Source organism: Mastigoproctus giganteus, chromosome 3 (assembly GCF_048544385.1).
Source record: "Mastigoproctus giganteus isolate SK-2022 chromosome 3, ASM4854438v1, whole genome shotgun sequence".
Lineage (NCBI taxonomy): Eukaryota > Metazoa > Arthropoda > Arachnida > Uropygi > Thelyphonidae > Mastigoproctus > Mastigoproctus giganteus.
In genome coordinates this window covers 9453036-9475312 of record NC_143577.1, presented here as the reverse complement: position 1 = coordinate 9475312, position 22277 = coordinate 9453036, and the positions used below count along the sequence as shown (strand labels likewise).

Here is a 22277-nt window from a genome sequence, read left to right as displayed (position 1 = left end):
TTACATATATACTCCTCTACAGGTTAAAGATTCTACTAAAGAACTGTAGCTCTTTTTATAGGTTTGTCACATCACAGAATTTAGCATGTGATAGGCTTTTTCATTTGCTGACAATAAAAAGTAAGTGGATATGGGAATACTAGATTCTCTAATAAATTTGTGTGTGTGTGTGTGTGTGTGTGTGTGTGTGTGTGTGTGTGTGTGTGTGTGTGTGCGTGTGCGTGTGTGTGCGTGTGTGTGTGAGAGAGAGAGAGAGAGAGAGAATGAGCGAGCAAGTGAGTGAGTGACAGTAGTAGATAAGTAAGCAGCACTAAAAACTCATTGCCAAGACATAAGACGATATGACTTGTAATTAAATTAAAGCTTCAGGGTAACTTACCTTGATTTTGTACTGAAGGCACGCACAAAATGAGACAATGTACCAAGGATCATGGTGTCATCATCCAGTGCATGCATGCACATCACTCGAGATTCAAGCTACGAAGAAACATTTTCTATAACTCTTCCACTAACTACAATGGATAATTCCATATAATGAGAGTTCCTTAAGTGAGAGTGTTATTTTTTTTTTAAACTTACCTCTATTTTAAAACAGTACATGATGCTCTCCTCACAGTTCACTTTGGATATCTGGGCTCCATTTTGGTGGCTGTGGCAAAGCCACAATTTATCTGAAAAAGAAAAAAAATATATATATATATACATACACATGTATGTGGAAGTGATGCTCACAAATAATTAGAAGATAAAAATGTACTAAGACTAGATATATATAAAAAAATTTACAATTCACGGGCAATAAAATTACTGAACTGAATTACCCTCTAAACTGAATTAAGATATTACATTATACTCTAAAAAAAAGCACTTGAATATCCCAACAGTGCTAGCAAAGTAGCACTGCTAGCAATACGCAAAGCTATAAAAGCATCAAGAGAGCACATACAGATTTCTAGTGTGAGACTTAAAGTAGCTCAAAGAGGCTTGATTTTGGATCCATATCAAATATTTTTTGTTGTACAATGTTGCAAAATTGAAATTCAAATTATCATTTTAATAGCACAGAAGTTTTTTTTTTCTTATATCTCTACTGCCCATTTGTCTGGATGTGTGTGAATTCATGGGCTGATTTACGTCTTGTGCACCCTGAAAGGCTCAGAATAATTCATGGAGTAAAATCTACTCTCTTTAGGTAAAGCAGATTCTGGGTTATTTTCTTTTGCAACATCAGCCAAAAAAAAAAAAAAACAACACTTTCCTACATCGCCCATCCATCCTCTCCAATAATTTGTCTAGTTCTTCCTCAAATTTATTCAAATTTGCATTAGCATTAGTAGAGGCATATGATGCAAGAAAGCAAGCTTATGCAGCATCAGCCAAAAAAAAAAAAAAAAACACGCTCCCATTTCACCCCTGCATTCGTTCCAAGTACCTGTCCAGCTCAGCCTTAAATTTATTTAGGCTATTAACTTCCACAACAAAGGATGAAAGTCTGTTCCACCAACCAACCACCTGCTGGCTAAAGACAAACTTCCGCACATCTATCCTACATCTGTCTTTCCTCAATTTGAATTTATGCCCTCTCAAATGATTATTCTGAGCAAGAGAAGAATTCCATCAGCACTGAGCATGCTCAAGGCTTTATACACCTCAATCAGATCACCTCACAGGTGCCTAGTCTCCAGACACTGTAATTTGCAAAATTTAAGCCTTTCTCCATAAGATCAACTCTTTGTTCCATTCACTAATCTTGTTGCCCTTCTCTGTACTCGTTCCAACAGCTGTACATCCTTCTTAAAATGAGGCGTCCAGACCTGTATACAGTACTCAAGGTGTGGCCTGACCATTGCCTTATATAAAGGGATAATCACCTCCTTATCCCTGCTAGAAAAATTCCTGTATATCATTGACAAGACACCATGAGCAGACCATATGCACTGCAGAAAACTTCATATCTGCCTGCACAGTAACCCCCAGGTCCTTTTCGTTCTCTACCACTGTCAGTGTAGTACCACCGAGTTGACACGTCACTCTGGGGAGGTGCATTATGGCCTTAGTAACCGTTGCACCAATAAACCCAACAAACAACAACACTCTGGGGTTGCTGCTTCCCATATGTAGTACTTTACATTTGTCAATGTTAAACTTCATTTGCCACCTCTCAGCCCATCTGCTCAACTTTTTTAGATCCTGTTGCAGCAGCATACTGTCATTAGTCTCCTTAACAACCCTGCCAACCTTCGTATCATCTGCAAACTTGGACATTAAGCTTGATATACCATCATCAATATCATTTATAAATACAGAAAACAACAATGGACCCAATACTGAACCCTGAGGGATTAACATTAGTCCATGATGAGCAGTGTCCATTGATTACCACTCTCTGTCTTATTATTATTATTATTATTAATATTAGCTATGTGGTGCAAGGAAGCCTAAGGCTTATGCTGCACCAGCTAAAAAAAAAATATCTAAATTACCCTGAGAGAGATTTTGTTATTTGGTTTTTTTAGGAGCATTAGCAACTAAGGCCATATTGCTCTGGGATATGCGGTGGTCATTCTCTGACCTTCCGCATCTTCCGTATTTGGTGGTGACGGGCTCGAACCCCGGTCTAATCAAGAAGCGTGTGCTATGCACTGCTGCTCCTTCCCACCTGGCTATGGAGGCACCTCCTGAGAGAGAGAGAGAGAAGAATGATGATGATATCCAGCTCACGACCCTGGGTGTGCCAAGCCCATACTCACCAGATGTGAGTCTTCTCCCACTCAACCATCCCTTTATCCATAGCAGCAATTTGCCTCCAATGCCACACTGCTCCAATTTGTGCAGCAGTCTTCCATGTGCAATAGTATCAAAAGCCTTTCTAAGGTCAAATATATGATATCAAAGTTATTCCCTGCATCCAGTTCCTTTGTGACCACATCATAGTATCCAGTCAAATTGGTCAGGCAAGACTTTCCCTTAACAAAACCATGCTTTTGTTTAGCTATAACTGAAGTCTTGTCTAAATGATCCTGCAGTGCTTCTTTAACCAGTGCCTCCATTAATTTTCCTGGAACAGAAGTTAAACTAACAGGTCTATAATTACTTGTGTTGCCCTTTGATCCTCCTTTGTCAATTGGGGTCACATTTGCACATCTCCAGTCCATGGGTACCTCCCCTGATTCCAAAGAAGCTCTCATAATTATGGCTAAGGGTTTGCTTACTTCCTTTGCTGCCTCCTTTAATATAACTGGATAGATCCCGTCCACCATGGGTGCCTTTTTTATGATTATCTTCAACAATTTCTCCTCCACTTTCCTCTCAGTTATTATAAAATCATCCAGCTCACTGTCAGAGTTTAACTCACCACTAGCATTCCCCTTACTGAATAACTCCTCATGTGTGAATGTCGATGCAAAATATTCATTTAGTTTGTTAGCTACCTGAGCAGGATCATCAACAGTTGAACCATCAATATCCAGTGGACTAATCTGATTCATCCCTTTCCTTCTAGAGTTTACATAGGTAAAGAACTCTTTGTTGTTTTTCTTTGCATCCTCTGCCAAGGATTTCTCGTAATCTGCCTTTGCCTGTCTACTCTCCTTTGTGACTTGGTTACAGACCAGCTTATATCTATCATAGGCTTCCACTTCACCCATTAATTTGTATGTATCCCATGCATTTTTCTTCTCTGCCACATGTCTCAGTAGTTCATCTGACATCCATTTAGGCCTAAACCTTGAACAATATTTCTTAGTTGGTATGTAGAGCCTAGTAGCTTCCAAGATAACTTCTTTGAATGCTTCCCATTTTGAATTTGCTGTTGGTAACATCATCGCTTCCACTTTAACAGATGGGAGCTTGTTCCAACAGTCAACCACCCACTGGCTGAAGCCAAATTTCCACATCTATCCTGCAACTATCATTCCTGAATTTGAATTTATGCCACCCTCGAGTACAGTCTGAGAAAGAGAAATAATGTCAACAGAATTGAGCATGATAAATCCATTCAAAGCACCTCAATCACAGGTGCCTAGTATCCAGATGATACAATTTGGAGAAGTGAAGCCTTTCTTGGTAAGACTACCCTTTTGTTCCCCTCACTAATTTCATTGCTCTTTGCTGCACCCTTTCCAACAGATCCATATCTTTCCTGAAATAAGGCTTCCTGTACTCAAAAAGTGTCATAACCATCTCCTAAGCAGAATCATTGATAAAAACCCCACAGCTGTTCTAGCAGCCCACCTGCACTGCTCAGTGAACTTAATGTTTGACTGCACATTACCAGTCTTTTTTGTTCTCTACTACCTTGAGTGTGGTACTACATTTGGTATATTATTCTGGCTACCCATATGCAATGTCTTGCATTTGTCAATGTTAAACATCAGTTGTGTACCCTCGAGTACAGTCTGAGAAAGAGAAATAATGTCAACAGAATTGAGCATGATAAATCCATTCAAAGCACCTCAATCACAGGTGCCTAGTATCCAGATGATACAATTTGGAGAAGTGAAGCCTTTCTTGGTAAGACTACCCTTTTGTTCCCCTCACTAATTTCATTGCTCTTTGCTGCACCCTTTCCAACAGATCCATATCTTTCCTGAAATAAGGCTTCCTGTACTCAAAAAGTGTCATAACCATCTCCTAAGCAGAATCATTGATAAAAACCCCACAGCTGTTCTAGCAGCCCACCTGCACTGCTCAGTGAACTTAATGTTTGACTGCACATTACCAGTCTTTTTTGTTCTCTACTACCTTGAGTGTGGTACTACATTTGGTATATTATTCTGGCTACCCATATGCAATGTCTTGCATTTGTCAATGTTAAACATCAGTTGTGACTTAGCCCATCTGCCTAATTTTTCTAGATCTTGTTGCAGCATAATACCACCAGGTTATGTGCAAGCTTAGACATTTAGTCTGATATGTCTTCATCAACATGATTAATTAATATTTTAAACAACAACACCCCCAGCAAAAAGCAGTGCATTGATAATCTCTCTCTCTCTCTCCTGAAATCTATGTGATATCAAAATTATTTTTCTGCAACACAGTATCCATACAGATCCAGTCAGACAAGATCACCCCACAGCAAATCCATGCTGTGACTGCAGTATAACTGCATTCCTGCCCAGATGGTCTTGCATTACTTCTTTAACTCCAGTGACTCTATTATTTTCCCTGGAACAAAATTCACTTACAGATCTATAATCATCACCCTTTGTGAATTGAGAATATGTTTGCACATCTCCAATCCACAGAGACTTCCCCTGAATCCAAGGGTGAGCTCATAATTATGGCTAAAGGTTTGCTTACATATCAGCTTCCATATTACTGTTTTGCTGCTTCTCTTAATATAATTGGATAGATTCCATCTGCCCAGGTACTGTACTGACATTTAGCCTCATTGCACTCCTTCTTGCACTCCTTTTATTTAAGTGTATCCCATCCTGTAAAAACAGTCTTAATACAATGTTAACTCTCCTATTAACAATCACAGACCATGCTGAGAAAAATTCTACTTCATGAGCCTTGCACAGTCTCTCCGAGGCCAAACTGATTCCCAAAGCTTTCATCATGCATCTCTCCTATCATGTCTAGGCAGAGCTGCAGACACTTTTCAAATTTAATCCTAACTCACAAGTTTTCTCAACTTTGCCAGTACTTGTTAAGCAAATCCTCAGTTCTGCTATTTTTAATATCTTTAGTATAAATGTGTACAATAATATCACCTTTTGCACCCTTAAAAGATAACAGCTGCTCTATGTCATCATTTTTTCCCTGGCAGATGCACCTTGGTTTTATTCCATCTATCCTTTTTACAAAATATAATGCTCGTTTCTCTGACAACAGTCATCAATAATAGCAAACTCCTGTGGGACCAGCGCATTCTGCTGGGAAGGTTTGTTTGTTTGTTTGTTATTTGGTTTTTAGGAGCATTAGCAACTAAGGCCATATTGCTCCGGGATATGCGGTGGTCATTCCCTGACCTTTCCGCATCCTCCGTATTTGGTGGTGACGGGCACTGGGAAGGATCTCATTGGGTCAGGTATTACATGAGCATGTTATGCCAATATTGATGTATAATGTTATTCATATTTTAAGTTAAAATATATAACATTTAAGGTGCAAAAGAAATGCATCTTTACCAACTGACCAATGAATTATTCTGAACCTGCCCCCCACCTTTGTTTACATTAATTTTACTTAGAGTATGTAACAGTCAAAAGTATCAGACAGTGTACAGAAGTCTGATCCAAATTCAACTGAGTTATTCCTAACTCAGTTCCTCTACTAATGCTAATGCTAATTCATTCCTATTCAAAATTATCATGCTAGAAACCTTTTGCGGTACACATTTGAAACTGTTTGCACCTACCTTTATCATAGACAGCAGCACATTCAATTACAAGCTGATTAGCATCATATGTTTCTGACTCTGAGAACTATAGAGAAAGATAGAAAGCAAGAGAAAGAGTGTTAGCTACCATCTTTTTTTTACATACAACTATGATTATTCTGCCTAATCCTATACAGTTCAATTAAGCTATGTTTTATGCTTTTTTTTTTTCAATGTAAATATTGCTATTATTAATTGAAAAAAATTAATCTCAAATTACATTAAGATAGTGTTATGTCTACATAATTCTTTATTAAAATGCTTACTACCTTATTCCAAAATTGAGAATGGCACAGAGCTTTTTCTATAGATGGGCAAAATCAAAAATCAAATGTCTTGTAGGTGTGTTTCAAACTTTCATCAAAAGCCATATTTTTTTGTGCATCAGTGTATATGAACTTAAAAGTAATCTGCTCAAAGATGATCAGTTATAATTTTCTGGAGGGAGGGGTTGAATGACTTGTTTTAATCCTGATAACTTATCTGTGATGATCAGATAAGTTAAGAATGATATTTGGGGACCATTTTTACCCCCAAATATCATATTTTGACTCCATTTCCTTTTTTTTTTTTTTTTTTTTACTTTAAACTATTCTGTACATCCAATCATAGTATGTACCTTTCAAGAAAAATTTCCATCATATATTTTCTATTAAAATTTGAAAAATCTCTATTGAATAAAGTAAAAATAGCAGAAATCTACCAGTTTTACCACCCTGCCAGTGGGTTAACTGGGCATTCAGTTACTCCTTAACTAAATACCCAATATCCATTCTTTCCAAAGTTGTTAATAATATTATGAGGGATTACTGGAATAAATGATTAAATTTTCAGGAAATTTGATTCAGGTATTAAAAGAGATACAATGTTGTTTGTGAAGAAATTCTAGAGTTGAAGTTGCTATTTTCTTACAAAAAAAATTATTAAAATATAAATGCACAAGGAATAATACAATATGAGCTTAAAATATACTATAAAATATTCTTGTAAATACATCATAGATAGCTAATAAAAGAAAAACTACAATCATAGTGTAAACACATCGATTTATGTATCTCATATTGTGACTACCTTCGAAACGAGTTACTATGAATTGCACTACCTTGAATAAGTAACGCTTCACTAACAGAAGACTATTGTTACTTATTCTTGGTGGGCACCACCACACAGACAGGTGGTGGTGGTGCCCACTGAGGAAATTTATTCAGGTATTATTGAAAGTGTTGTTTTAATTGAAACAGCACCGTTTCAATTGAAATGGTGCCGTCTGGGTGGTGGTGCCCACTGAGAATAAGTAACAATAGTCTTCTGTATTAGTGAAGTGTTACTTACTCGAGGTAGTGTAATACATGTTAACTCGTTGTGAAGGTAGTCACAATATGAGATACAATTAAATCAGTGCCTTTACACTATGATTGTAGTTTTTCTTTTATGAGCTATCTATGGTGTATTTACACTGATATTTTATAATAAAAAATTATAAATTTTTCAAAAATTTTTGATTACAATTTATTGTATTCCTAGAATAATGCCAAAAAGAAGACAAACTACTCCTTCTGTCCATTGATGGATGTTGATAGAGGACAGATAATTATCAGCCTAATAGAAGGAGAATGTCAATGTGCAATACTTCTGAATGACTTGGGCAAGAGGTATCTACAGTTTATTCAGCAATATCACACAACAATAGGAATGTCATTCTGCAATACAGTTGAATGACATGGGTGAGAGGTGTCTACAGTTCATTGCTTTTGGGCACAATGGGAAGAGGAAGGCACACATTTTCAAAGACTACAGGACCTTCCAGAAGCACCGACAGAAGCAGGACTTGTGTATCTGATGGATAGCTTCAGCAAACACTTCTGCTGAAATTAGGAGTGTCCCACATGACACTTCATATAGTATACAATCATTTGCTGGGAGCAAGGTTGCAATCTTGAGACCTACTGAACTGTTTACCTCTCACTTCTACTCATTATTATGAATGTCTTCAGTGGTGTTGAGCATGAGATGAGTGGAGGCTGGAATGGTGTTCAGCAGTGTTTAGTGATTGAGAGTAGCTTCAGTATAACTACTTGGGGTGACTGATAGACACATGACAGCAAGAAAATGTCAGCAAGAGAGAGAGAGAGAGAGAGAGAGACTAGACTATATAAAGGAGAAACACAAATTGCAAACTCCTGGTATAATGGCTTGGGGAACTATCAGATATGACACAAAAACAATTCTTGCCCTTGTGTTTATATAATATTTTTTCTTATTTTAAATCTCCAAAAGTGCAGTAATTTTGGTTGCAGAATAGGATAAATGGGGATGACATGTGGCTCCCCATGATGCTAATATGGCTCATTTCTTGCTAATTGAGCTAAGGCCCAGTTTTCATGTTAATTTTTTTTCTTTTGAGGTGGGATAACAACTTAGGAAAATTGTTCTGTTTGAAGTTAACAGAAAAAGAAGAAACATGGAAGAATATTTTGAAGTATAATTACTCTGATTTCCCTGATTCAAGGAAATAATTTTTTTTGGATAACAAGACTGTTGTTAGTAAATGTTTTTGTTAAATTGTTGGTAAATGTTTTTGGTAAATGTTTTTGAAATTATTAACCAATATAGTGTTAGATTACAAATAAATTTTTAAAGTTCCCCATTTTCAACTATTTCTTTCTGTTCATTTAAAAAAATCCTAATTGGTGAATTCTGTACTCAAATGTGTCTGAAGCTGTGATTTTTTTGATGCACCCACTGAAGGTTAAAGAATACATAGAGGACCATGCCAAGACTTTTATGCATCTGGTTGCAAATAAGAAGATGCCACCCATCTCCACTACACAAAAATATCCTGTATTAATTTTGCTGAATGCCCCAGTACATAAAAGTTCCCATTGATACTATTCATTTTGTCACCCATGAGAGATGTTACATAGATATGGTTGTTTCTAGCTTTCCACCTTATATACCACTGAATGTACATTAATGGATACAACAAATAATGCTTCAGTAAACTTGTTTAATCATGCACATTCTAACATAGACAGTTGGAATGATGGAATGATGGGACTCAGAGTATGCACACTCTGAGTGCCATCCATCTTCTATTTTTTTGCTAGTTTCAGGCCTCCCACAGTAATGTCACATGCGTAACCAGCATTTTTTGTCAGCAGGTACATTTACAAAATAAAGGTGCCAATTGCCTAATGCTAAAAAGTGCCACAATACCAGATTTTGGCATCAGGGTGGTACAATGTACCTGCTGACCCTACCCCGGCTACACCACTGGTCACATGTCTATTTCAGGTGGCACGTGCTACTTCAAATCATGCATATTGTCAAATATCGGAGCAGCTTCACTACTAAATTTTATAGACTTGTACCATTTAAGTCTATTTGAAACAGCTATACAGAGAAATAGAGTAAGCCAGTAAATCAGAACGGCTCATAATGGTGGATTTTAACTTTCTAGATGTTGACTGGAATTTGTGGATTGGACACTCACACATTAGCAAGGCATTTGTAGATTTCTTGGATGACTGTTTTCTATAGCAGTATGTTAGAGAGGCAACAAGAGGAAGCAATACTCTTTATTGGTGGCAGCAATCACAGTGTACTAATGTGGAATTTAATTAGACATAACTACTGTCAGGGGTAAAGGGAAAGGCTTTTTCTTTTGTAAGGGTGACTACAGGGCTCTCAGACAGTTTTTAAATATTGTGCAGTGGGAACAACTGATGACGTTACTAACAGCAAATTCTAAATGGGAAGTATTCAAGGCAGTATTCAAAGAAGCTACTAGGCTTTTCATACCAATGAAGAAATACTGTTCAATGCTTAGATCTAAATGGATGTTAGATGAACTACTGAGATGCAGGGCAGAGAAGAAAAGTGCATGGGATGCATAAAAAGAAGCCTATGGTAGATATAAATTAGTCTGTAATCCAGTCACAAAGGAGGTTAGGCAAGTTAAGGCAGATAATGAGAAGTCTCTGAAGAAGAATGCCAAGAAAGGCAGCAAAAACTTCTATGCTTATAGTAATAGTAGAAGGAAGGAATTGAATCACATTGGGCCACTGATGTCTATTGGTTAACTGTCGATGACCCTGCTCATATTGCTGAAAAATTGAATAGATATTTTGCATTTAGATTCAGACACAAGGAATTCTTTACAGGAGGAGATGTAAGAAGTTTATCAAACTCCAAATGGGGAGCGAAATGACTTTCTAACTGAAAGGAAAGTGGAAGAGAGAAATTTTTGATGCTGAACATAAAAAAGGCACCTAGGGTGGATGGAATCTATCCAATCATATTGAGGGAGGCAGCAAAGGAGGTGAACAAATCCTTAGCCATAATTATGAGAGCATCCTTAGATTCAGGGAAGGTCCTTATGGACTGGAGAGGTGCAAATGTATCCACAATTCCTAAAGGGGGGATCAAAAGGTTATATGAGTAATAACAGACCTGTCAGCTTAACATCTGTTCCAGGGAAAATAATGGAGTCACTGGTTAAGAAAGTAATGCAGGACTTCCAGACAAGAATGCAATTATACTGCAGTCATAACATGGATTTGTTAAGGGACAGTCTTGTCTAACTATTCTGATAGATTGCTATGATGCAGTGACCAAAGAACTGGATGCAAAAAATAATTTTGATATCATATACATGGATTTCAGGAAGGCTTTTGATAATATTGCACATCAAGGACTGCTGTATAAAATGGAGCAATGTGGCATTAAGGACAAGTTATCACTAGGGATAAAGGATTGGTTAAGTGGAAGAAGACAAAGCATGGCTATCAATGAGCACTGCTCTTCATGGGATAATTTTATCAGTGGAGTTCCCCAGGGTTCAGTGCTGGGCACATTGTTGTTTTCAATATTTATTAATGATACTGATGAAGGTATATCAGGCTTAATGTCAAAGGTTTGCAGATGATACAAAGGTTGGTAGGGTGGTTAAACATTAATGACAGTATGCTAATGCAACAAGATTTAGAAAAATTAGGTTGATGGGCTGAGAAATGGCAGTTAAAGTTTAACATTGACAAATGCAAGGTACTGCATATAGGTAGTAGTAATCTCAGAGCTACTTATCAACTGTATGGAACTACACCCAAGTCAGTAGAAAAGGAAAAAAAGTCCTGGAGCTAATTGTGCAGTCAGATATGAAATTCTCTGAGCAGTGCAGACATGCTGCCAGGACAGCTGATTGGCTTTTGTCAATGATACACAGAAACTTTGATAGTAGGGATAAGGAGGTAATTATCCCTTTGTACAAGGCCATGGTTAGGCCACATCTAGAGTATTGTATACAGGCCTAGAAGCCTTAGTTTAGGAAGGATGTAGATCTGCTGAAACAGATGAAGAGAAGGGCAACCAGATTGGTGAAAGATGCTCTTACCTAGAAAGGCCTCAGTTCTGAAAATTGCAGCTTTTGGAGATCGGGCACCTGCAGGGTAATCTGTTTGAGGTGTTTAAGGCCTTGAATAGTAAACTGAATGTGAATGGCATTCTTCCTCTTGCTGAGACCACACACACACACACACACATTTCATGAGTGTGGTCTCTTGCTGAGATCACACTCATGAAGTGGCAGAAATTCAAGTTGAGGAAGGATGGTTGCAGGATAGATGTATGAAAGTTTGCCATCAGCCAGTGAGTGGTTAATTGTTGAAATAGGCTTCCATCTGTTGTTGTGGAAGTAGATGGTTTGAATAAATTCAAGAAAGAACTAGACAAATTCTTGGCCAGTAAGGATAGATGAAGTGTGTGTGTGTGTTTTTTTTTTTTTTTTTTTTGGCTGATGCTATATAAGCTTGCTTTCTTGAATCATTTGCCACTACTACTACTACATTCAGATGTTTTTAATCCTACTTAAGTGGCAGGCACTTCTATAATGGAATCATTTAATTATCTTTGCTGTTTTGTTTTCTTGGTTCAGGTTGAAAACTTCTATATATCATAATCCCGTAGCAGTGGCATATCATTCTATTCATGTAAGCAATAGCAATCCAAAGACTCTAAACTCATGAGAGCCCAGCAGGAAAAGAGATGCTTATTCATAGCCATGATATAATATACATCAGCTCTCATTTTTACTCTTGCTATGTATATTTCATATCAGAAACAGAGGCCTTACTTCTTGCTGTATTTCCTTTAGTTTTGGCTGCTGACCCTTGATGAAGAAGTTAAAATCACAGGATCTATAGCATTAAGTAGTTTTAATATAATTTTATTTTATTTTATCTTTATTTTACAGGTACCTTTTTAATTTTTCCCATTGTTATTACATCTGACTTGGTCAGCATTTCTCCAGTTATACTATAATCTACATTACATTATGGTCAATGGGTATTTCTGCTAACTAACAGTGCCCCTTGTCCATAAACCATCCCAATATTTTGATATATCATTCTTTTTTAAGCTGTTACTATTCACTAAAATCTCTTGTTATTAATTATATATATATATATGTTGCTTTTTTAACTTTGAAATACTGAAAAAAATGGGTGTGCACACATTTTGCAGAATTTCATTATTTATAATTTATATATATTAATTTGTATTTTCTAATTATTAATAGAGAGAAGGATGTGGGGTAGGAATAACAGGTTACAGCTCTGATGATACAGCACTGCCTGGAGTCAGAATAAAACTATTTTATTTTTGGACATAAAAAATTAGGTTATTACCATTTTTTCTCTATATCTTAAAGCTTCTTTCTCTAATCTCATCCTCTTTGAATGCTCTTTTAGAGTTTTACAATAGTATGCCTGCTTAGATGCTATTTCTTGCCTGCTTGGAAATGGTGACAAACCTTCAAATGCTACCTAAAACAGATGTAAAACAAATAGCATTAGAACTTGAGACTAAAAAATTTTTTGAAAACCAGATCAACAAGTTATGTATCATAATATTATGTTTATAAAACATAGCCAAAGGTGCACTGGAAAGGAAAATAATTATGATATATAATATAAACTCTTGATATTCATGAATTTAATGTTCATGGTTTATGTTTTTGTACAGACAGTTTTGACTGCTTGCAGGTTATATATCTTTGTACAGTATACCTATTTAATATTCCCAACATTTGCAAATTATTAAAACCAATGGCTTCAATAATTTGCAAATAGTTTCTCTGAAAGCCTATGTTACATTTCCAGCATACCTATACATATGTACTTGTCTGTGCTGTAGAGGTGTAGATGAGACCCTGATGAGACACTTAACCCTGTGTTAGTCATGTGGTGTTGATTCAACTCCAAACAATATTTCAGCAATTCATGCCCTCATCTATTTCATCCAAATAGTTGAAAATCCTATTAGCTGTTTTTTAAAAATGTTTTCTTTGATTTACTGAAAATTACAGAAATCTCTGTGATTATTGCATAATTAGGAATCAATCAAGTTAAACTTAATTATATACATATGCTGATTTGGCATGTGTCACTTTCAATTTTTTGATAGCAAGTTATGTTCACTGTCATGAGCATTCCTTCAATTGGTAATGCTCTCTAGCTTCATGATATTGAAGCATGATCTGAAATCAAATTGCTGATGCATGCACTTCACATTTCATGCAGCAGGGCACTCCTGTTAGTGACAGGCTGCTGTCCAACTGGAAGTGTCTATCAAAGCATGCAGTTTTTAAATTTTGCAGTTTGCTTAACAACAGGTCTAAAGAGAGTTTTAATTTCTAAGATTAATTAAAAATATATGCTTTTAACATACAAAAAGGAATTTTCACAACTGTGTTCAGAAAAGATGACAAATGTAAAGTACTACATATGGGAAACAGCAACCCCAGAGCAACGTATCAACTCTGTGATACTACACTGACAGTGGTAGAGAATGAAAGGGACCTGGGGGTGGTTGTGCAGGCAGATATGAAGTTTTCTGAGCAGTGCAGACGGGTTGCAAGAGTAGCTCATGGTGTATTGTCGATGATATATAGAAATTTTTCTAGCAGGGATAAGGAGGTGATTATTCCATTGTATAAGGCAGTGGTCAGACCACACCTAGAGTACTGTATACAGGTCTGGAGGCCTCATTTTAAGAAGGATATAGAGATGCTGGAACGAGTACAGAGAAGGGCAACAAGATTAGTGAATGGAACAAAGGGATGCTCTTACGAAGAAAGGCTTAAGTTTTGCAAATTACAGTGTCTGGAGACTAGGCACCGGTGAGGTGATCTGATACCTCTATCAGATGTATAAAGCTTTGAATGGTTTGAGCATGCTCAATGCTGATGGGATTTTTCCTCTTGCCCAGAATAATCACCTGAGAGGGCATAAATTCAAATTGAGAAAAGACGGATGTAGGATAGACGTGAGGAAATTTGCCTTTAGCCAGGGTGGTTGGTTGGTGGAATAGACTTCCATCCCTTGTCGTGGAAGTTGATAGCCTAAAGAAGTTTAAGGCTCAGCTGGACAGGTATTTCGAACGAACAGAGGGGTGAAGTGGAAGTGGTTATTTTTTTATTTATTTATTTATTTTTTTTTTTGGCTGATGCTGCATAAGCTTGCTTTCTTGCATCAAATGCCTCTACTAATGCTAATGCTAAGATTGAAAACAAAGGTGGCATTGAAAAAAAAAAAGGGAAAAATTTTAAATTATTTTTTGTTGATTATTTAAATGTAAGCATGCGAGGTCTAAGTAACCCTGTTCAATTATTGGAAGAGCAATCCTTTTCAGGCCTGTGGATGGGTTATTAAATGTTGTGATGAGACCTTGGATCAGGGTGTCATCATAACAATTAAATCAGACTACACCATTTATAAGATCTCTACAGATGAAGAGAATTGTTCCATGCCAGTAAGTGACCACTGTAAAAAGTAGGAATTGCTGACTGTGAGACAAATATAAAGGAATCTCTGGATGAAATCAAACCACTGACTTGGAATAGTTACTGAAGAATCTAGAAAAAAATTTCAATGATAATAAGGATATAGAGGCAAAAAATGCCCATGTGAATGAAAAAAAAAAAATAATTAAAAAAAAAAAAAAAAATATATATATATATATATACTGCATATGTATATAAAAGGGGATGCTCTAGGAACCACAGCCAAATTTCAGGAGGTGCTTCATCCACTTTTAATTAATTATAAAAGTGGATGTAGCAAAATATAGGGATTTTGAGCTGAAAATATTATATAAACAAACATTCCATTCTCAAGTATTACAGAACTATGGACACCGCTTTACTAAAAAGTGAGTAGATGAAAAGTAGATTTAAAAATATGGAAATGGAACCATTCACAGAGAATGGTAACACAAAGAATAAGTAGATGCATATATAACAGTAAAATGTTTATTAATATGAGGTATAGTTCTAGTTATTCTTATTTTTTATTATTTTAATTATATTTTTAGCATTTTTGTAACCATTCAGAATTAGGCACATGTTTACAGAGCTATTTTTTCTTATTTTGAATCCTAAAACACAACCCAAATATTTGTCCAATGTATGGACATTTATTATTTGAACCACATTTATTTTGAACCATAGTATGGACATTTATCAATTCTTTGTTTCAAGCTATATATTGATCCACTAAAATTACATAACAAGCTACATACTGACCCACTAAAACTGTATAACAAGCTACATATTGATCCACTAAAATTATTCTGTCAGGATTCAAAGTATCGTACTAAATACAACTGTAAAAGTTACAGTAAAGATCTACATAATGTTGATATCACAAAAGTAGAATATATTCTGGACTCCTATAAAATTTCATAACACACACAAGCTCTACATAAATGTGATTTGCCAGTTTAGCTGTTTGATTCCTTATAAACAACCAGAGACTTGGGTAATAATCAGAGAATACCTCTGATTATTACCCAAGAGAACAGGAGTGAAAATGAAGTGACCAAGAATTGAAGAGAAAATTGTAGAAGAAAATGTTCTACCACAGAACATTCACATTTTGAGAATGTTGATGTGTTCAAGGCTGTACAATAATCTAAAGTTATTATTTCAAATGGCTAAGCTACATAAGTCACCTGAGACAATAACAAACCAAGCAAACCAGCAGATTAAGACATGGGCTAGCAGGACCCTTGCCCAGGGAGCCATTCTTTAAGGGACATCAAATTTTACAAATCATGAAAAAAAAATATATATATATAGCCTTAGTAAAGGGGATGCTGAAAAATCTTTCTGCCCAGAGCTGAAAATACCTTGGTCCGGCAATGAAACAAACGAGCACAACAAAGTCAAATAAAAGTATAAAACAGTCAGGAGAAATATAGCATGAAAAAAAAATTTAGTTTTATAAAATGCAATCAACAGTTATAATGTAAGTTTATTGAATACAATTCTGTCATGCACCTATTTATGGGAAGGTGTCTCTTTATGGTTTTGCTTCAATTTGAATACAAATATGAATATATAATAAAAATTTAATTACATGAGTAAAGAAACTGTGCACTGGAGTATGCAAGCAAATAAATTCATTTCAAAAATATGTAACATGCACACATGGGCCAATCCTTGGGGAGATGCAGTAGGTACAATGCACCCAGGCTCCTAATTGAAAAGGGTGCCAAATCCCAAAAAGGGGTCTGTCTCAGTTCCACCAATAGGCTAAATTTAGAGTCTTGAACCCAGGTTCCTGAACTCTGTAACCTATCCTTCAACACACACACACACACACACACAATTTTTAAACACACATATGGGGAATATATCTCCCTATCCCTGGTTACCCTCTCTCTCTCTCTGGGCCATTTTTCCACTGGCCATTTTGTCCATTAGGCATTTATTTGTTCATGTAAAGTTACAAATACAAATATAAAAACTACAAACTTCACTCCCCTGAACAGCAATATACACTAGGGGACAAATGAACATTCCTTGTGGGCAATTTTTTTGGGTACCATACTGGAAGAAGCTGTTGCCTGATACTGTGAAAGACCTGAAAAATATCTTATCAGTAGAAGAGCTGCAGAAGACTGTGAGTTTTCTTCTGGGGAAGAAAGCAAAGAAGAGAATACTGTGATTCAAAAGCCTTAGTTGTTACTTAAGGCACTGGCAAAGATCTTGGATGTGTCCAAGGCTCTGGCTGATGAGGTGTTTGAAATGGACTCTTTGATGCTAAAATTTAAAGGAGCATTGAATGCTCTTATAGCCCCTACAAGGAGACCTACAAAAGAAAGACAGAGCAATCGATAAAGGTTTTTTTTTAGAACTTCACAACTGCAGACACTTTTGTACATCACCTTTCTGGAAAGACCTTCAGGAGGTTCTGCCTCTCTCTCTCTCTGTAATCCACCCTCTTATATCACAACTCCTTTCATTATCTTTTCAGTATTGTGATCATTGATGAGTTAAATGTTTTTTGCAATTTATTCTTCATATAAAAAAAATTCATGTTTATAGTTTTTTGTTATAATAAGCATGATTATTATCCAGTATGGATCGGCCCTGTAGGTATAATATACAGGGCAGATCCTACTGTTTTCCTGGGCAAGGGGCAGGCAAAATAAAATGATGATATGTATTGATAAATGTGATTGACAGTAATTAAAATTTAAACTCAAATTTTAACTAGATTTTATATAATATACAGTAAACCCTCGCTAATCTGGTTGCAATTAATCCAGATATCGGATAATCTGGATCAAAATATGAAAAATTCTCTTCACAGTTGAGAACTTTAAAAGATATGTAGGATTTAGGAAGGTAGATGAGTAACTCTCACTCAGTGGCGTAGCTACCATGTAGGCAGGCAAGGCGATTGCCTCTGGGCCTGGGCCCTTTAAGGGCCCGGCATCTTTGGCTGTCTCCTGTTTTTGGAATTTTCATTAATTAAGTAGGGGGCCCGAATATGTACTTTGCCTCCAGGCCCGAAAAAGGGTAGCTATGCACTGTTCTCACTGTGTGCTGATTAACTGTGCAGAGAGGGATGGAACGTACATCACACTGTCTTGCATGTTGTTCAGTATCGTTGTTGACTTTGAGCTGAACAGATGTTATTGCTTATATCTCTTCATTTGCATACTTCTTTATACATATGTACATAAGTTAACATATTTTATATAATTATGGGTTCTAAGGAATTAAAAAGTGAAATAAAAAGAAAACACTTTACTTTAACTATCATTAACAAGCTCAAAATGATAGAACAACTTGAAAATGGTGTTCCTGAAAAAAAAAAAAAAAAAAAAATTGCTGAAGAATTTAGTATTGGCCAACAGGCTGTGTTAGATATTAAAAAACAAAAAGAATCTATAAATACATTTCCTTTAAAATTTGATGTGGGGAGTGATAAAATCAGTGTATCAAATAGACAGGCATTAAAAAAAACCAAAGGAAGTGTTGCTGGAAGAAGCTGTATTTAAGTGGTATACCCAGCAATGATCAAGTGACATTGGCGTGCAATGCCAATGCCATCTGATAAATGTATTAAAAGAAAAAAGACATTATATTTATCCATCTATCGATGGATAAATGTATTGTCTTTTTATAGTTTTTAAATAAAGGCTCTACAGTGATATTTTTTAAATTTATTTTCATCATCATTAATTTTCCATTTATTAGTTTTCTAAGTTTTTTTGTCTTTTAGGGCTATCTTTTGCTTCACTAATCTGGATTATTGCTTAATCTGGATGATCTCTCCCCCAATTACTCTGCATTAGCGAGGGTTTACTGTATATAGAACAAAAATAATTATCATACAACTTAATATCATGAAGCACACAATATTTGTTCCAGCTTCTTCAGATCTATGTGGAAGAATGCCTTGCCCTGAATGTCCCTTTTGAACCAGCCACTGATTACATATTATGTTACATAAATAATATATAAATTATTAATTTCATACATATTAATTATGGTATATATTATTTCATAATTAATATTAATGAATTAATTATTAATTAACAGATTACATATTTACAGATTACATTAACAGATTACTCTAGCTTACTGCTAGAGTTGAATACACCTCTGGCTTTCCCCTCGCTAAATAACTCCTCATATGTGAATGTCGATGCAAAATATTCATTTAGTTTGTTAGCTACCTGAGAAGGATCATCAACAGTTGACCCATCAATATCAAGTGGACCAATCTGATTCATCCCCTTCCTTCTAGAGTTTAGGCCTAATGCTAATGCTAATATTAATCATGAATGTCACCTGTGATTTCATTCAGAACCTTTTCACTAAGAAAAGGTTCACTCAAGCACCATTTTTCCCTAAGGCTTTGGTCATATACACGGTGATTTTAAAAAAAAGTATACCCTCACCACACGAATATGGAGGGATTACTCTACAGCAGAGATTCTCTAAAGGTGTGGTGTGCTTCCCCCCCATCAGCACACAGTTTTTCGGTGGGGCACTGGTTGTTTTCACGAAGCACTTTTTATAACAAAATATGGGAAAACCATTCCATTAATCTAGGTACAAAAGTTTTTTTTATTTATTTCTATTATTCATATTTTATTTCTTTGGGATTAAATACGTGTATACTGAATTAATAATAATAATATTATTATTATTATTAGCCATATGGTGCAAGGAAGCCTGAGGCTTATGCTGCACCGGCCAAAAAAAAAAAAAAAAATTCCCAAGTTACCCTGAGAGAGCCAGAAGTAGAAAGGAATCACCAAGAAAGCGAATGATGCTATCCAGCTCAGGACCCTAGGCTTGCCAAGCCCATACTCACCAGATGCGAGCCCCTGTGGGTATTGAAATTATATATATATTTAATTTCAATATATATTAATTTATTAAAGTATGTATATTCATAGCTAAATTTTAGGTTAGATCTGTTTATTTGCACTTGTTCTAGAACTTGGGTGGGGGGCTAAATTTATGAAAAATATTAAGGGGTTCGGGGTATAAAAGTTTGGGAATCTCTGCTTTACAGTATATTTGATACTTAGACAAATTATTTGTGTTTACCAGAAAAAGTTTGATCTGTTGGCAATAGATGGCGCCAATGCACTTTCAGTCACAGCATTCAGTGTAGAAACAAATAAAGGTACAGAGTTTGATGATAACTTTTCATTGAAAAATATGCGTTTGCATGAACTACAGATTAATACATACTAATCTTTGTGACTGCAGCATGAAGCCTTTTCTTTTGATCCCAGCGATTCGATTTTTTAATATATTATTATTATTAGTAGCCATATGATGCAAGGAAGCCTGAGGCTTATACTGCACCAGAAAGAAAAAAAATAAAAATTTTGAATTACCCCGAGAGAGAGAGGAGAGAAGTAGAAGGGAATCACCAAGAAAGAGAAAAGGACTACATGTATTATGATTTTTTCTCCTTATGGGATTTTTATTCCCCTCGACATGTACTTTTTAAACTATTATATTAGGGTCATGTTAATTCAACTACCCATATGTATTGTACCTATAAATCGCGTGTTCTCTAGTCGATTTGCCTGCTTTGCTGGACGAAAAACACATTTCTGGGGGGGGGGGATTTCCATCTATGCCTGAAACTCAACCAAGGAGTGAAAAAAGCCCATAACAGTTCCTCATGTCATCGACGGGATTCGAACCCGGGCCTTTTCCACCAGGTGTGATTTTGATAGCCGACTTCGGGTGGTGCTGGCGGCTCTTGCCATCATTATCCTAGTCGATTTCATACTCTCCTCCAGCTCCGTGGCTGACGCGGCAATTAACACAAAGAAATGTGGCATTGGAAATGGGACATTTATTTGACTTCCTATCTTAGGTCTGTGTATGTCCCGATCTTTTCCTCATAGGTTTTTCTGGAAGTTGCTGGTGCTAGCCACCCCTATGTCGATCAGGCAGGTACCATTTCCTTCTTGTCAATGAGGATTATGTCTTGTCTGTTGTGCGGGATCGTCTCGACCGTTCTTATGGCACGGTTCTAGTACAATTTATGAGCAGATTTCTCTAGTATGGCCCGAGGTTCGTAGTTTTAATACGGTACTCTTCTTTGATCAAATTGTATTTTTGTGCTATCTTCTGATGAAGATGAGGAAGAAAAAGAAGATGCAATACATAAAACTAAAATAGAGCACAAAAAAGTGAGTTTTTAATTTTACAAATGGTTTTTAGCTTTTTTTCTGTACAACTGCTGCATGCTATCTTTATGCCATCGAGGGTTCCAAGGCAATCGGGCTGAAGAGAGGCTACCTCTTTTTCTGTAAATATTTGTGATATCGTTTGCAAAAAGCTCTCTATCTTTTGCATGATCATTATGTCTGTAACCAACAGACTCCAAATCCCGCTCAGAAAAAATAGATGACATCCAAGACGTGCTGAATACGTTTCTGAGTTATCAGTTTCCGTAGTGAATTCTGTCAAGAAGAAATCCTCAATTGAACTTTCAGATGGTAGTGTCCTATTAGCCGATTTCCAAATGTAGTTTTCTTTGTGCGACGTTCTTGCATAATGGTATTCTAAGTTCCGAATTCCTCCAATTTGTTCTGATGCATCATCCTTATTCAGAAATAAGGATGATGTATCAGAATTATCTTAATACTGGTAATTATCTTATTACTAGAGAGAAATAATTTTCAGAATTTTATGAAAAATTAGGCAGGGTGCACATTACAAAGATTGTTTTTCCGTACTCCACCATGAATGGGTGAAATGGGAAGGTTTTTTTTTTTTTGACTGATGCTATATAAGCTTGCTTTCTTGCATCATATGCCTTTACTAATGCTAATAAGAATACCTTGTGCAGGAGTCACTATTTAAAAAAATTCGTGTGCAGACGAGTAGGTAAGGCATGATTATCAGTATAGCATTAGCATTAGCATTAGTAGAGGCATTTGATGCAAGAAAGCAAGCTTATGCAGCATCAGCCAAAAAAAAAAAAAAAAAAATATTTCTGGAAATATCAAAACAACTAATTTAAGAAAATAATGCATTGGGCTGAATTGCTGTTGCCAG

General features: G+C 36.1%; 1 protein-coding gene across 3 annotated transcripts in view; it reads right to left on the bottom strand.

Annotated features, from left to right (window-relative positions):
- Positions 1–22277, bottom strand: part of LOC150087653 (uncharacterized) — a 354571-nt gene that overhangs the window by 57430 nt on the left and 274864 nt on the right. For all 3 annotated transcript variants that reach the window (XR_016546750.1, XM_090369903.1, XM_090369902.1), the window contains exons 19-22: positions 13072–13209; positions 6368–6434; positions 580–671; positions 380–477 (exon numbers count right to left, since the gene is read on the bottom strand). Coding sequence is in view for 2 of the 3 variants with exons in the window: in XM_090369903.1 (XP_090226029.1) it covers positions 380–477; positions 580–671; positions 6368–6434; positions 13072–13209 (395 nt within the window). In the remaining variant the exon portion in view is untranslated. The remainder of the gene's footprint in view (positions 1–379; positions 478–579; positions 672–6367; positions 6435–13071; positions 13210–22277) is intronic.